Raw genomic sequence first — 16362 nt, forward strand, 5'->3', positions numbered from 1 at the left:
CAGGTTATTTCCCTGCTGCCACCACTATTCTAAGCTAGATAGATACACATGATGTAATCACTAGACTCAGAGATGTGACGTCAGATCACCCCACTCGGTTCCTGAGCCTCCCATTGGACGATTTCGCTGGTTCTACAGGAGGAGCAGCTGCTTCGAGTCGAACAAACTTGGCTTTCGGTAGCACACGCCCGTTCGGCTCTCATTGGATGTTGGGGGCAAGCCCACAATAAACACATCCATGCTGTTTCCCTTAAAATACACAGTTTGGTGAAATATATGCCTGATATTAATATGGTTGTATGGGACTGGGATGAATAGCACTGGATCATTTATCATATATAAAACATTAAATTTATACACAGTAGATAATTGTTATGTTATACTTTTCAAATTGATCCATATAGGTATTCTGAAGCCATTATATCAGTTTGTCGAGTACATTAATAATCACGTCTCATTGTACATTGTCGTATTATAAAAATATGGCATATGCTCCACATGCTGTCACCTCTGCGGTCAAATAATCAAAACAACCCTGAAAAACAGAGACGTGGGAAGCTGGTTCAAAGCCAGTTATTGGCTGGCGCTCCTGTCAATCACCGTCGGCTGGGTGGGTTCGTTCTGCTACCGCCGTAAGCAAGTTAGTAGTATTGAATGAGCTTCAGTGTTTGGCTTTGGTTTGACAAGTTTCCCTGGAGGATCATGGGGGTAGGAATGAGTAACGGTAGCTAGTTGGCACATCAGTAAAAAGTTGCAGCTCATTTTGCGCGTGTTTCACGCTTTGGCAAATGTAAGGACGTGAGAAGTTTACGATTTTTTTTTCTACATTGGAGAGCCAAGAGTAAAGATGAACAGCCTGTCTTTTGACGATCCTTCGTTGGATAACCTGGATCCAACACTGTCGCTTAATGACCCCAGCGATATTGACACGGCCCTCTTAAGCGACATTGATGGTAAGAAAATATAACAGTGGCTGGTAGCTAACCCAGTCGCGGTTAACGTTTGCTAAGCCAACAACACTGCTTGTAACTTAACGCTACCTCCTGCATGCAATGTGTGTTTAACTTAGCAGCTTGACTCGCCTCATGTGTTCTACATCTAATGTTTTGACTAAACACCTCATTTATACCAACATAAAGCACTACAAGTGACCAACTTGAAGGTTTTAGCTCACAGCGTAGCTAGCTTTCATCAGCCATCATCAGTTAGACTAGCTAACGTTAGCTAGCTAGTAGTCTGGAGGTTAGCTGAGGTGATAATAGGTGGTCTTGTTGTGCGTTTACAGTGTTGTTTTCTGCACAATGAGAGCTCATTGTCATAATCTTATTGTACAATAAAACTAACCGATTATTAGAGCGAGTTAGCTAAGCTAATAAGTGATGCTAACGTACGTTTCTGCTAAATGGTCGCGAGTGCGCCCCGCCCCCAGCCCGCTCCATAGACCGGGGTTACTGCCGTTCATTCCCTCTCGTTGGGTTCACAGTGACAGAACAATTCTTATGTAGCTATACATTTTGTCAAGAAATTAAAACATTATTATAACGATGTGCCCTATTGACACATTTTGTCTTTTTTCTCATTTGTGTTGTAAACACGTGCTTTTTAACGTTTGCATAAATGTTATACTTTTTTAAAATTAAAACATTGTTCATATCTAAATACTGGCGTAGGAATTCAGCTGTTTATATATGTGTTATGGTCATATTCTCATCACTCCTTTGATGTAATGTTAGGGAAGCAGAATAAAGAAAACGTTATTTAATTAGACGTATCAGTAGTGTAATATTTTCCGTTTCCCTGTAATAGCTAATATGTGTTTTATGATAACAGTCAAAGTGTATTTGTGAAAAGCACCACTGCGTACTTGTAACTTAGTCGGTAATGCATATCTTATCCTGCAGCAGTGCTCGCCCACTTCTAAATTTGACCTGCAGTAACCTCGGTGATGCTGCTCGATGGTAACCTCGTGCACAGAGTACAGCGCTCCGTCTCTTTCGTGTCTTGGGCTGATCGGCATAGCAAGTCTCGGAGGCGCGCTCTGATTGGTCAAGAGCGATCACCTCATACAAAACACAGGATTACAAATCCAGGGTGCTGCTGCGTTTCACTGCAGACACAACATACACACAGTGTCAGTTTCTTTGCAGTATATTATTGATGAGCTTCATCAGGTCAAAATTATAGATTATAAAATAATTTGGTATATTTCTAGTGCAGAATATAACAGTCCCTTTAATAAACTGAATGCTGTCACATTTATTTTGAACATTATATTTCTCATTAATTCTAAAGCACTGGCCATTAAACACAGCAGTTTGTATGGAAAAAAATACATTTTGGAACAATTTAAATCTCTTAATAGTTGCAAGACCATAATCAAGTTAGTTTCGTTTGTCACAGTACATGGGACCAGTTTTCTGCTCGTTCTTTGTAGTACTCTGGCCCACAGCTGCAGGAGTACTATAGTCTCCCTGCACATGGGTTGATTAAATGTAGACTGTACAGTGTATGTGTACTTGGTGCTTGGTGTAATTGTACTGTGTATGTCAGGATGCTATGAATTCAGAGCCAATTTTGGTTATTATTGAATCCTGGTTCTAATTCATGTCCTATTTGAGTATGAAAAGAAACCAAAATGTGTTGAAAGCAAAAACTTGATTAGCCTTTAGCTGCCCCAACAGTTATTTGTCATAAATCAAACCATTTGGTGATTCCATTCTGGGAAAAATATGCTAAATAAAGAAAAATATTAATATTCTCTTTTTTTACCAATTCACATGTTGGCTGTTTATTTGAATATTAAATGTTTTTTACTTATTTTTATTTGAGTTTAACACAACATTTGCTGGTTCTGGTGGCAAAATGGTGCATTCTCATCCCATGCTGCAGTAAAAGCTTTGTCAGATGTACGGTACTTCCTCCTTGCATGAAGTTGTTTTTTACACAGTGATTATTTATCACCACTTTGCTATATTATTCTGTAGCTTACTTTTGAGTGCTCTCTCCGATCTGTTATATCATAAACACTGTACATGTGGGTTGATGCATGGGTAACTAGCAATATAGGTGGAAATGCAGGAGATCCAGTTTGCTACTGAGAAGTTGTTTTCAGTAATCAATAAGCCAAACTGAAAACAATGTTTCTCAACAAATGCCCAGGTCTAGTAAATTTGGAGGTGGTTCCAATTCAGAACTGCACTTGATACTGAGACCAAACTCTAAGGCTTTGTAGATTTCCAGTGTCTCTGCACCAGTTATCTTGGATATATTTTTCTACTTGGTCAGTAGCAGTGATGGTGGTTCTGATTTCTCTCTGTCTTCAGACATGCTGCAGCTCATCAGCAACCAGGACATGGAGTTTGGAGGACTGTTTGATAATCCTCCATACACAGGGCCTCCTCCCACCCAAGAGCTTCCTGGTTTGACCCAGTCCATCACCCCAGCTGCCCCTCCAACCACCACCACCACACCTCCATCTTCCTCTTCCATCCTAAGCAGTAGCCCCCACCTAGATGCACTCCTGGGTCCTCCCATCACCCGTAGTTCCTCCACCCCAGACAAGGCCTTCCAGCCTCCTACATTCCAGCAGTCCCCCCTGGCCCAGGTGCCCAACTCCACCCAGAGGCAGCAGCCAGCCTCCCCGCAACAGGCTCAGATCCTCAGACAGCCCCAGGTGGAGCATCCCCAACCCATTCTCAGCCCGTCTGCCCCGGCCCAGGCAGCTTCACCTCATGGCTCACCAGGACCGAACCCAGCTTTCAGCTCTACGCCCCAGGCCCTCTTCACCTCGCCTGCACCACAGACTCTGCCTCAGCCCCAGCCCACACAACTTCAGGCCCAGGCTCAGTCCCAACAGGCCCGGACCAGCTATAGCAGCCAGAACAGCTACACAGGTAAGCACTCTTTGATGGGTTTATTCTAGTGCCTAAGGGCTACCTTTTCATGAGTTAGATAGAACGTCTACATGTGCTTAAATGATCCAAGTTAAAGGCTTGAAAAAGGTATTTTATAAGCTTAAAAAAAAAAAAAAAGCTATTTTACCATAGGTTATTGTGGTCTTATTATCTTTATGCAGTGACTGGTTTCTTGGCTTTGCATGTATCTCATTGGATCAATCAAATATCCATAATATATCCTGTCTGCTTCACTGAATAAAGTTGTCTTTCAACAGTCAGGTTCCTGCTGTCCTTCATCCTATTCTTTCCATGTATTTTATAACAACTTTCATTAGCAGATTTCAACCAAAAATAAGCTTATGCTGACAGTTTTGTTTATTTTGGTTTTTGAATGTTCTAAAATTCAATTTGAGGTGGCGTTAAGAAAGTCTTCAAGTCTTATTTGGCATTTCTGAAAGCTGCAGATATGTGGAAAAAGTTAAAATGGCTTTTAAAGAAGACATCAATGCTGCATTTTTTTAGCCAATAGCTATAATATTTGGCTTTGAAACTGGTATGATTATCAATGTTAATTCTTCATACAATACTTGTATAGGATGTTTTCCTGCATGCATTGCTGTTTCGTTGACTCTTGAGATACAAGGTGACGAAACTAAATATAACTTAAACTAAAATAGTTAATTCGTTTTAAATGGATTACAACACGGGGGCCATTGTAGTTAAAAGCAGATGTGTGTTTTCCTTGCTAGACTAGTTGGAAATCTCTCACAAATGAAACCCCAGTGCCCAGCAAGGTGGCTCTTCACGTGTATTACATTTACCAATCAAGGACACTAGGTTATTCAACCTCAGCTGATCTCATATTCCCTAATCTAATAGACTTTGCGCAGCGGCTATGAGCTAAATGAAAATGCTTTGTCTGGGCAACACCCATTGTACATGTACATATGGCAGTATATGCACACAGTACTACATAGTGTACTATGTATGCATACCTGCAGCAGCCATGTCCATTGAAAACGTTTACACAAATAAAAACTTTGCTTCTGAATTGTCTAAGATGCAATACATTTTTATTACTCCTGGAGAAAATTCCCCAACCCTGGAGCTGATAAGAAACATAAGGTGACACACTGAATATTGCTATCACTTATTTCTAATGAGATTGCAGTTCACCTGTTGGCCTACAAACCCATAGACAATGGCTTGCATAGTGTCAAGTGTAGCAAAAGAAGCTCTTGGTGTTGCATCACTAATAACCAATAATTTTCAACCAATAAAAATATCAAATTTTTACGTCTTAACCTTTATTGACCAATACCAGTATGTTTCATGTCTTAGTACCAATTCAGGCTTTAACTAATACACTTAGTTCTGTTGATAATTTCACAGTTGTAACAGATGACATGCTATTTAAAAGATCAGAAAAATGTTCACAAACTTCCACTCCAATGCAATAAAAAGTGTGTTGGTTGGTCTATAATTTCTTCTTGTATAATTTTCAACTACAAAATTGCAGTAGAGGTTTGCTGTTTGAATGCTGGAATCTGATGTCACTCAAAAATCTGAAATGTTCAAATGATCAACAGTGTATAAAGAATACAAGGATATTTTTTGTCTGCATGAACAAAAAACTAATTCTAACTTGCTGTAATTAGGTGAAAGCAATTGAGCAATTACTTCATGCACTATAGAATTTCCTGTTGAACTTGTTTGTTGACATTTTATTGTGCAGTTGCAAAAAAGCAGGTAATGAGATGGATTGTTGGCATGGATATTTCATTTCCGTTTTATACATGCTTGAATTAAGGCTGAAAAAATCTTTTGCATAACTGTTTTCCAGCTGTCACTCCCAGCAGTGTGAGTCAACCCACCACCAGCTTGTCGTCCTCACCTCCAAGTGTTCAGCCATTGACCATTCAGACTCCGATCCAAGGGCTGACCACCACTTCTCCTCTCCTGGCTACTTCATCAAGCCCGCCAGTTCAAGCCATCGCACCCCACGTACAGCAAGTACCTGTAAGTGTGTTACGCTGGCACCTGAATGGGCCTGAATGGACTACATAACGGTATAGCGTTACTGTACATGTTGTGTGTGTCTTTTCAGGTGTTGCTGCAGCCTCAGTTCATCAAGGCTGAGTCTCTGCTGCTGACCACTCTGAAGCATGACCCCTGCATTGTCACTACTATGGCCTCTCCCACATCCCTGGCCACCACCACCTCAGTACAGAGTGCTTCACTGCAGGTAGGCACATCATGTGCAAATCAATACTAAGATCATACAATGCACTTTGTTGAAGGCATTGCAGCAGAGTTTACACTTTAGATATTTAACTGTCACTGATATCCAGAGCATCACAACTATGGTGATCACATCAATCCTGTGACCTTAAATTGAACTTGTAAGAGAGATGTTCCATTAGAATAATTGTTTGAAAATACTTTAATAATAATAATGTTGATCAGGGGTCAAATATGATTGTACTGTGCATTCTTTAGGTAACTGTCTCCCTTATTTTCTGTCTTTCCCCATCTCTCCCCTCTCCTTATTTACCTTCTCAGGCCTTCATGGGCGGTGGCACCATCCTGACCACGGTGCCTGTCATGGTGGACGCTGAGAAGCTGCCTATCAACCGCATTGCCATCAGTGGCAAGCCTGTTGGCCTGCCTCACAAGGGAGAGAAGCGTACAGCACACAACGCCATTGAGAAGCGCTACCGGTCGTCTATTAATGACAAAATCATTGAGCTCAAAGATCTGGTGGCTGGCACTGAGGCCAAGGTAGGAAAGATTATTTCTTAACTTCACTGCATTCTCTCCATGTCAAAGAAAACTTAAGTGCTGATTGAAATGACTGAATGATTATAAGTGTGTGTGCTTTTTGTGAGATCTGGCCATCAGCAACATTGAGAAGAGGAAGAAGAAACTAATTGTATTATTGTTCATGTTTGTACTTTCTCACAGCTCAACAAGTCTGCAGTGCTGAGGAAAGCCATCGACTACATCCGTTACCTGCAGCAGGCAAACCAAAAACTCAAACAGGAGAACATGGCTCTTAAAATGGTAGCCCAGAAAAACAGTACGTGTTTAAAACCTGTCTCTCTTCTTTATTCCATAACGGCTTCTCTGCAGTTTATTTCAGTTCCTAGAAAGTAAGTCATTTAGTTGACCTTTTTGTGATGAGGTCTATTGATAGCTACTATTATCCTCAAATGACAAAAGTGAAAATGGTCTTCTATAACCTCTAAGTAAGTGGAATTGAAGGTTGAAGATGTCTTTACTTTTGTGCCACTGATTGACCCTCTAACTGCTCTCCTCGTCTTTCCTTTCCTCTTACCTCAGAGTCTCTCAAAGACCTGGTTGCCATGGAGGTGGATGGACAGGCTGATGTGAAGAACGAGCTGCCCACCCCGCCAGCCTCTGACGTGGGCTCCCCCACCTCTTTCTCACACTGTGGCAGTGACTCGGAGCCTGACAGTCCGATGGTGGAGGACACCAAGGTATGCAGCTCTCATTTAAACTGCTAAACTATAAATTATGATTCAATCACAACTGCACTTCATCAGCAGAACAAAAGATGTTTTTACCGTCTATGTCTACACTTTTGTCACTTTGAGTTTTGCTAACCCAAATGTATCTCTCTGGTCTCTCACGGCAGCCGAATGTGGGCATTTTAGACAGTTCGGCAGCAGGAGGTAGTGCTGGTGGCATGTTGGACCGTTCCCGCATGGCGTTGTGCAGCTTCACCTTCCTCTTCCTCTCCCTCAACCCTCTGGCCACTCTGCTCTGCTCATCTGGCAGCAGCTCAGCCGGAAGCACTGCAGCCACTGCCACCCATCACGCAGGAAGGAGTGTCTTGGGTGTGGATATTGCAGGTACAGCTGGGGGGCTGTCAGTAGGAGTGTCACACAAATTAGCTGTTTTGAAATTATGTAAGGCTCTGATTTCAAGTGTTGTAGTCTAAATTATGACTCCAGAATGTTTACAGTTTTTAAGTTGTTTTTTTTTTTTAATGTGTGTTTTCTGCAGCGGACTCGTGGGGCTGGATGGACTGGATGCTGCCAACTATACTGGTGTGGCTACTCAACGGTATTCTGGTGTCAGGGGTTCTGATCCGACTGTTGGTGTATGGAGAGCCTGTAACCAGACCGCACTCTGGATCCTCTGTCTTGTTCTGGAGGCACCGCAAGCAAGCTGACCTGGACCTAGCTAGAGTATGTTGTTTTACTTGATATAGATTAAATTTAATGATCCTCATGGAGTCACCGCATTCCAGAACGAAGATCTATGTCTCTATATTCTTCCTCAGGAGTCACCTTGGTTATCTACCTGTCTTTTTTGACTTACTCTGGGTCACCTTTTATCTGTTCTTCCTCATCATTACCAATCTCTTTCATCCTCCCCAGGGAGATTTTGCCCAGGCCAGTCAGAACCTGTGGACCTGTCTAAAGGCTCTTGGTCGTCCCTTACCCATATCCCAGTTGGACCTGGCCTGTGCTGCACTCTGGTCCCTGCTAAGATTCTGCCTCCAGCGCCTCTGGGTGGGCCGCTGGCTGGCTGCCAGGGCTGGTGGGCTGCGATCTGACCGCCCCCTGCAGGAGGACGCCTGCAAAAGCAGCCGTGACGCCGCCCTTGTTTACCACCGCCTGCACCAGCTACACATGACAGGTTGGTTGGCGGGAAAAACTCTGTTTCTAAATTAAATCAGTGTGGTAGACTGCACATTGTAAGGTGACATATTGAAGTGACAGAATCTCAGGTGATTAAAGAGCATTTTTTTGCTGTAACAGCTTATTTTGATTTAGTGCCAATAAAAGCTTTCAAAATCATTTGGCTTAAGTAAGTATTACCAGACCACTTTGGCTCTTTTTTGTGATTTCTATGATTATTGCATCATATTTTCTTGTCTTCTATCTGTGCATACAGGTAAGTTGAATGGTAGCCACCTGTCAGCAGTGCACATGGCTCTAAGTGCGGTGAACCTGGCAGAGTGTGCTGGCTCCTGCCTGCCTGTAGCGTCTCTGGCTGAGGTCTACGTCTCTGCAGCTCTACGGGTAAAAGCCAGCCTGCCGAGGATCCTGCATTTTACCTCTGTAAGTCCCCTTAGTTTGCAGAAGCACGTCTTGCTCAGTCATTTATATTGTGCAATGTTTAATATTTTATTTAATTGTTTTTGTTTTGATGATGTCAGAATGAAGTACTTGCACATTATCCTGTTGGTTGTTTAGAGTTCAAGTGGTATACACTTAAACAGCAAGCAGTTTTGAGTTGACGTTTGGTTCATTTGTCTTCCATGTTTAAGTAACATAAACTGAGTCTTTAATGGCCCTGGGACTTAGCAACTTTAAAGTGAACTACACTGAACCAAAACATCATTAGTAAACTATAAACTGAGTAATTCTGTCCACATTCCGCTTTTGTAAGAAATTGGGAGTGAAGAACCTAACTGAGTACTTTTTTTCCGATAGCGTGTGTTCCTGAGCAGTGCCCGCCAGGCGTGCCTCTCGTCCAGTGGCAGTGTGCCTCCAGCTATGCAGTGGCTCTGTCACCCACTAGGTCACCGCTTCTTTGTGGATGGAGATTGGGCTATTCGCAGCACACCTAAAGAAAGCATCTACAGCCAGGCTGGCAATACTGGTCAGTGCAGACAAAATATAGTTGACACTCCATGTGTAACTATGTTCTATGATGGTTAGTTTAATGCCTTGCATCCTCTTGAAATTTGTCCCCTAAGGCCTGTTTTGTAAATGCACACTCAGGCAGTTGTATTTCTCATGTTAATGGTTTGTTGGTACTCTTACAGTGGATCCTCTGGCCCAGGTGACTCAGGCATTCAGAGAACACCTCCTGGAGAAGGCTCTGTACTGTGTGGCCCAGCCTCATGGAGAGAAAAGCCCCAGCCAGGGTGAAGGGTGAGAAAACAAATCACTTCCAAATCACTGTGTAATTTGTGTGCAATTCATATCTTTTATTGGAATTTCATGGTTGGTTTACTATTTTAGGTATTTTTACAATTTAGGTGTGAATAGATACAGGCAAGGGGAACAACAACAATAAAGATAACATAATTGACTATAAAAAATAAACAGAAATAATAAGGGAATTCCTTTGGTAATAATAGATTTGAAACTCTTATTTTATGCTCATGTGGCAACAAAATAACCATTCTGTGTCTCTCCTCAGGGAGTATGCTGATGCCCTGGAGTACCTCCAGCTGTTGATTAGTGCATCAGATGCGGCCGGTGCCACCTCCCAGTCCTTTGCTATCGGTTCTAACATGGCTACTGTGACTGGTAAGTCACTGTGGCAACTGTCATTTCTGTCAACTTGAACTGTTCAAACAACATTAGTGCTAACTAATGGCAGCAGTTTTTGAATCCCAGCCAAAAATCAGCTTCTTAAACCTTGGCAACCTAACACTCAATGACTTAGACTAATTCTGTTGCTTGAGTACATCAGCACATTCAAGTGTAGATTTGGGCTCCTTACTTCATTACTACTTATCTTCTCTGAGAGAATTTCATTTGCTTTTCTCACCTCTTTCCTTCACCTGCCCCGACTGTTTTCGATTTCCATAATGTGCTTGCAAAATAAGAAGCATTGAGATAAAGTTCATTTTTACACTATTGAGGTTGAGTAGCCTGATTTCCAGTGGGTTGACTTCCACCCTCCCACCACTTTCCTTCCTTTCCTTTGTCTTCACTGATCACTGATCTGAGCAATAGGGGGCTAGGTGAAAGCGAGGTAGGCACTAGATTGCTTCATCTATCTTCAGCACTGTCAAATCAGTGATCACCTTGAGAGGAGGGAGGGTGTGGGAAGGAGGAGAGGCTGTGCAGGGATTTTAATGGGAGACTTTTCTTGGCAGAGCCTCAGGTTGCTCACACAGTTTTAGAAGTGTGTGTGTGTGTGTGTGTGTGTGTGTGTTGCCCAATGTTAAATGGAGTACTTTTCCCTCATGAGGGAGTCGTCAAAATGGCTGCTTTCTCTCAGCATGTTGTGACTATGCTAGAGGGGAGAAACAGATTGATTCAGAGGTCAAGATACAGACAGCAGCTGTCTGTCTGTGTGTGTGTGTGTGTGTGTGTGTGTGTGTGTGTGTGTGTGTGTGTGTGTGTGTGTGTGTGTGTGTGTGTGTGTGCATGCGCACTGTCATGCATGTTAAATGTGTAAGTGGGCAGTGGGGGATTCAGATATTTGCATGTTTCTTTGTTTGTCTGCCCGTGTCACGCCTTTGACTGTTTTGTTCCGACTTCCAGGCTGTGACCCCCACTCCAAGTGGTGGTCCTCGGTTGCCGTGGTGATCATCAACTGGCTCCAAGGAGATGACGCTGCGGCAGAGAGGCTGTATCCAACTGTTGAGCACTTGCCCCGCAGTCTGCAGAACGCAGAGTAAGTTTGACCAAGCACACAATGGAACTTCTGCAGCCAGCCTTAAGAGTGTGTTGCATAACTTTTGTCTGCACACATTTCCACTACTTTAACCTGTGTCCTCTGTCTCTTTTCCCCCCTCGCTCTGTCAGGAGTCTTCTGCCCAATTCGTGTCTGAACACATTCAGGGCGGTGCGGGCTCTGCTGTCCAAGCCAGAAAACTGCCAGCTGAGTCTGAGCTACAGCGACAAGGCCAGCGCCCTGCTCCGAGACAGCCTCAACCTAGGACCACACTGCCACAGCTCCAGTTTAGACAAGGTACACACACACTCACACACAAAGGCACAAGCACTTGCAGAGTGCACATTAAAGTCAAGTTGATTTTTATTATTCCTATGAGGAATTTTGTGAGGGTGACAGCATCTGCATTAAAAATATAAAAAAATACATACACACAAATGCACACAGTGACAGATGTGTCCACACATGTGCGTGTGTAAAATTATAAACACGGAAAATTGCCCACACATAATCACTTGAGTGCACACACGCAGACACACACATTTCACAATACAAAGCCACACACTTTACCACAGACAGCGAATCCCCTGTAGCAACTCCTCTCTGTGATACTGCGATGTCCTACCCTCTGGCGTTCAGCAGATGGTGATGCTGGTGGATAGGTAGCTCACAGTGTGTGCACGTCTATGGCCAGAGCTGTGGTGCATTGTAGTTGCATTGCATGTGTGTCTCAGCGGAGTGCAATGTACCTGCAGTGCAACACAGAGCTGGGCAGCTAACAGCAGAACACACACACAGTGAGGGTGGAAAATGTCTTTCAACTTTGAATAGAGCTCTGTTGTAGTTAGTGTGGGGCAATATCTCTGTGTATTACTCATCTGCTTTCATTGTAAGCCTACAAGGTTTGTGCACTATAATCCTATAAAGCAATTACCAAGTCAGATTCCTCCCACAAAAATTTCAGAATGACAGCTGAAAAGTTGTAGTTTGACTTACCATTATCATACTGTTCAATATAACAAATATCAAGTAGAAATTTTAACAGCACACTTTTCCCAAACCAAAACAGATAGTGTCTTCTTGACTTTGTCTGATTTTTTCCCCCATATTGCTTTGCTCTTATTGTAATAACAGTTGTAGCAGAAACACACATTTTCTTCATAAGCATGTCCATTAATGTTAGGTCTAAAACAAAGACACGTGGTGTCTTTCCTACCACTAGACTTAAGAAAAGAACTTGACACTCAGCTACACATTTCTTACATTTCAGTATCCAGGTCAACAGTCAGTGGTGTTACTGTACGGCAGCTTGTGGCATCAGTGACTGTTCTGGCAGTGAAATGCATCCCGTCTCAGTCCAAATCTTGTCCCTTTCTCTCTAGGTTGTCCAGTTGCTCTTGTGTGATCTCCTGTTGGTGATGAGGACCAATGTGTGGCGTCTGCAGCAGCAAGGGACCGGTTCTGCAGGGTCAGGGTTGGTGGGTACCAGCGGACCTGCGGGTGTCCACCAAGCATCTCCACCGGAGCTCCAAGGCTTTCAGCAAGATCTTAGCTCCCTACGCAAGCTGGCGCACAGCTTCAGGCCTGCAATGCGAAGAGTACGTATAACAGTATCAGTCACAAAATTTTTACCTGTACGTTTTAGTCATGTAGCTCATGCAAGTACTTAGTTATAGTGAGTGAGCAGTTTGGGAGATTCTTTCTTTCATTTTATTGTTATTAAACTGTATTTCCTCTCAGTCTAACACACGAGCAGACATCTGAACATAACATGAATACTCGTTGATTGACAGACATGTTTGTGTTGTCAGGCACTTAAAACCATCGCTCATCAAAATGTGCCTTTTTAAAATCTTAAACCGACAAGTAGAAGATAGTAGAACGTACAGGCATCAAGACAGATTCTTATGTGCTACTGCACATGGAATGACAAACCCATGTTGAATTCAGATACAAAATGGCAACACATTAAGAGCAGCACATAGCATATATACGTATTTGCTCCTGCAAGTCCATGGTACAATTCTCCCTAGAAATTAGCTGGGAGGTGTTGCAACACACACACAGACACACACACCCCCACCCCTGAGGCAAGTGTTTAGCAGCGTTGTTCACAAGGATTCAAAGTCTCTCTGAGATAGAGCCAACACTCTGTATGAGTCATCACTTGCTCCCATCCCTCCTCCGCCTCCTCCTCCTCCCCTCTCATCTCTTTTCCCTCCATCTCTTTCCAGTTGTTCCTTCATGAAGCTACAGCCAGGCTCATGGCAGGGGCCAGTCCCACCCGCACTCATCAGCTCCTGGATCGCTCACTGCGACGCAGAGCTACGCCTGGAGCCAAGACAGGTGTGTGTGTGTGTGTAATTTTGTTGATTATATTTTTTCATCCACTCCGCACACGTAACTCTGTCTGCAAGCAGAATTGTTTTAGAAGCTTTTTGCTGCTCATGATATTTTGTGTTTCTGTGTATCTGTTCTTTTTAGGTATTGTAGGCAGTATAAGAGACTCTGATAACATAATCATCATTGTTTTTATGAGTTAAATTAGTGCGGTATCAAACTCTAATTAGGTAGGGGTAAAAAAAACTGTGGATGCTGCTATTCTCCAAGCATCAGTTTTTAGATTTGTGTTTTCTCGCAACTTTTTAAATAGAGTAGTTGTAGAGAGCTGAGAAACACTGAATTGCTCTAATCAGTGGTTCTAATCAGCTTCTCATCTATTTTGCGCAGTTGTTTACTACACTAAATCTCATGAGTAATGAAACAAGAAGCCGCTGAAGTCTGATTGGCTGCTGGTGGCTGATGACATTGAAAAGCTCACCCGAAATACCACGGTAACAACATTCTTTGTGTTTTTGCGTGCAGAGGAGTGCGAGACACGGCCAGGCCAGCGGGAGCAGGCAGAGGCTGTGATGCTGGCATGCCGCTACCTTCCTCCCTCCTTTCTGTCGGCTCCCGGCCAAAGGGTGGGCATGCTGGCGGACGCAGCCCGCACTCTGGAGAAGCTGGGAGACAAGAGGACCCTCCACGACTGCCAGCAAATGATCATTAAGCTGGGCAGCGGCACCACCGTCACCAACAGCTAGAGAGAATGAGGGGGGGGCTGAGAGACAAGCATGGACACTGTATATAGAAACATCTCTGACATACAAAAACACAGACAGAAAAGAAACGCAGACACACAACCATACAGTCTCTGGCATTTTGGCGTGCAGCTATTGAACAGATTTAATATACTACACAGATTCATATCAAACTGTCAGGATTTTCTTCATGGATTGCCCCCCACCACCACCACCACCCCAACCCCACATCAGGAGGCACTTGTAGAATTCACACTTTTGTTGCTGTGGATTATTACCAGAATATAAAAAGCATTTTGCTCTCTGACCGGGCTGAATCCCCGTCATGACAATGCATTGCAATGCCACAGTTTACCCACAGAGAGGAGCCATCACGGTTCAGTTTGAATGATGTGAGTGTGTGTGTGTGTGTGAAGCATGACAGAGATATTTGCCCTGCATTTATTCAGTATAGTCCTACCCCCGATCTTTTCGAGATGCACCTTCTACAGGCAGAAGCGCTCAGTTGGGTTGGTGTGGCGGGCTGCTCTGATTGGCTGCAGAGTGAGGCGCCTGTTGTTCGTGGGAGGAAAACGACCAAACTCGGAGTGGTCCCACCGTGGGCTTGTTCAGTGGGAGGCCACTCCGCAGGTTGTTCAAATAGTGTTAAAGTTGATTTGAATCATGTTTCACTGATTATCTGAGGCGAGGTGAGCCACTGCACAAGCTGTGTGTCTCTATCTGCACTAGCCCTGTGAGGCTGAATTCAATGAGATGAGTAATAAATAATATGGCTTTATGAAGATATTTTAATAGGTCTTTTTTTTTTTTGCTGTGTACATATTTTAAAATGTATTTATAATCCGTATGAACTTTGATTAAGCAGTATTTTGCATAAGCAAAGTGATAAATCCTTATTTTCTTCCCTAAACCTGTTTTATTTGGAAGCTTTTGACCACGCCCAAATAATGTAGTTACTGTATTGTATTGCCATGGCGACGAGTGTCAAAGTGGAGACGGTATCAAATTATTTGTGTCACATCGTCTGACTCAATTGACCTTTTGCACTGTTGCACACGTATGCAACTATGGTATCAAAAGAAATTTGCAGCGTCCGATTCTGGCATCACCAACCGACTAATTAAACTATATCATGAACCTTTGGCACTTTTGCAACAACTTACATAAGTCATGCAGACAATTTCTAAATAAGTGATCATTGTTCTCCAAAGAGGGCCTGTACTGAATCGAACGGTTTTCTTTTGTAGCTCCAGCATAAAGAGCAATACTTGCTCTTTCAATCATTATAGTTTCATGCTCCTACAGAACCACTGTTAATTGATTTTTAGAGGACTGTAAAAAGTAACAAAAAAAACAACTTTGGCATGTGTTTTTGTCCCAGGACCAGTATGTTTTTATACAATAGTGTGTCACTAATGTGAAAGACTGAAAGAAGTTGGACTGAGATGAATGAGAACCATGTCTAAAGGTATTTTCATGTGTCCTTTAACTGACATCTTTTCATCTCTTCCTTGTTCTTTGGTTTCATCCTTTTATGATGTAAATATTAAAGCATTTTGTAAAGAAGACCATATTGTTTCCTGTGGTGCTAATGGAGTTTGATACCACATGATGATGATGATACTAAAAGTAGTTAAGCCTTGCTCCAATAAGCTCAAAATTATGCAAGTAGGGCATGTGCTTACACATTAAATGGGACAAAACCTTTGCAAAATGTACAGAAGATACCTATTTGGGGAAAAATGCTGAAATAAATTAATCTTTTGGTGTATTCCAAAACCCAATTATTTTCTCAAAAATTGTTTTTGTAAGCAAAGGCCAAAGTTAAATAACAGTAATATTTGCCTGTAATGTGCTTTCTTAAATGCAGATTGTTAAAGTAGGAGTTTATTTTTCTAATTTGAATGACAAACATTTTTATTAATATCAGGTTGGAAGCTTTGACATATGACTGTAATGATGGAATTTGTTAATATGGTTATGATAATGGA

General features: G+C 42.7%; 1 protein-coding gene across 1 annotated transcript; it reads left to right on the forward strand.

The window, feature by feature from the left end:
• The first annotated feature begins 586 nt into the window (after positions 1-586).
• On the forward strand, positions 587-15939 carry srebf1 (sterol regulatory element binding transcription factor 1). Its single transcript, XM_044180668.1, has 19 exons — positions 587-953; positions 3324-3893; positions 5740-5915; positions 6004-6141; positions 6459-6677; positions 6861-6975; positions 7239-7396; positions 7555-7771; positions 7926-8110; positions 8303-8564; positions 8823-8989; positions 9365-9533; positions 9700-9808; positions 10080-10189; positions 11156-11288; positions 11420-11585; positions 12671-12886; positions 13523-13634; positions 14154-15939. Exons 1-19 carry the CDS (start codon positions 848-850, stop codon positions 14372-14374), a joined length of 3549 nt encoding a protein of 1182 aa, XP_044036603.1. The 5' UTR covers positions 587-847; the 3' UTR covers positions 14375-15939.
• The last annotated feature ends 423 nt before the right edge of the window (positions 15940-16362 follow it).

The sequence above is a fragment of the Siniperca chuatsi genome, linkage group LG21, assembly GCF_020085105.1.
Source record: "Siniperca chuatsi isolate FFG_IHB_CAS linkage group LG21, ASM2008510v1, whole genome shotgun sequence".
NCBI lineage: Eukaryota > Metazoa > Chordata > Actinopteri > Centrarchiformes > Sinipercidae > Siniperca > Siniperca chuatsi.

Excerpts from the sequence above, each read along its gene's own strand:
- srebf1 (XM_044180668.1), top strand. The coding sequence starts at position 848 with ATGAACAGCCTGTCTTTTGACGATCCTTCGTTGGATAACCTGGATCCA. Across the intron at positions 954-3,323 it reads CCTCTTAAGCGACATTGATG|ACATGCTGCAGCTCATCAGC; the intron begins GTAAGAAAATAT and ends CTCTGTCTTCAG. Across the intron at positions 9,809-10,079 it reads AGCCCCAGCCAGGGTGAAGG|GGAGTATGCTGATGCCCTGG; the intron begins GTGAGAAAACAA and ends GTCTCTCCTCAG.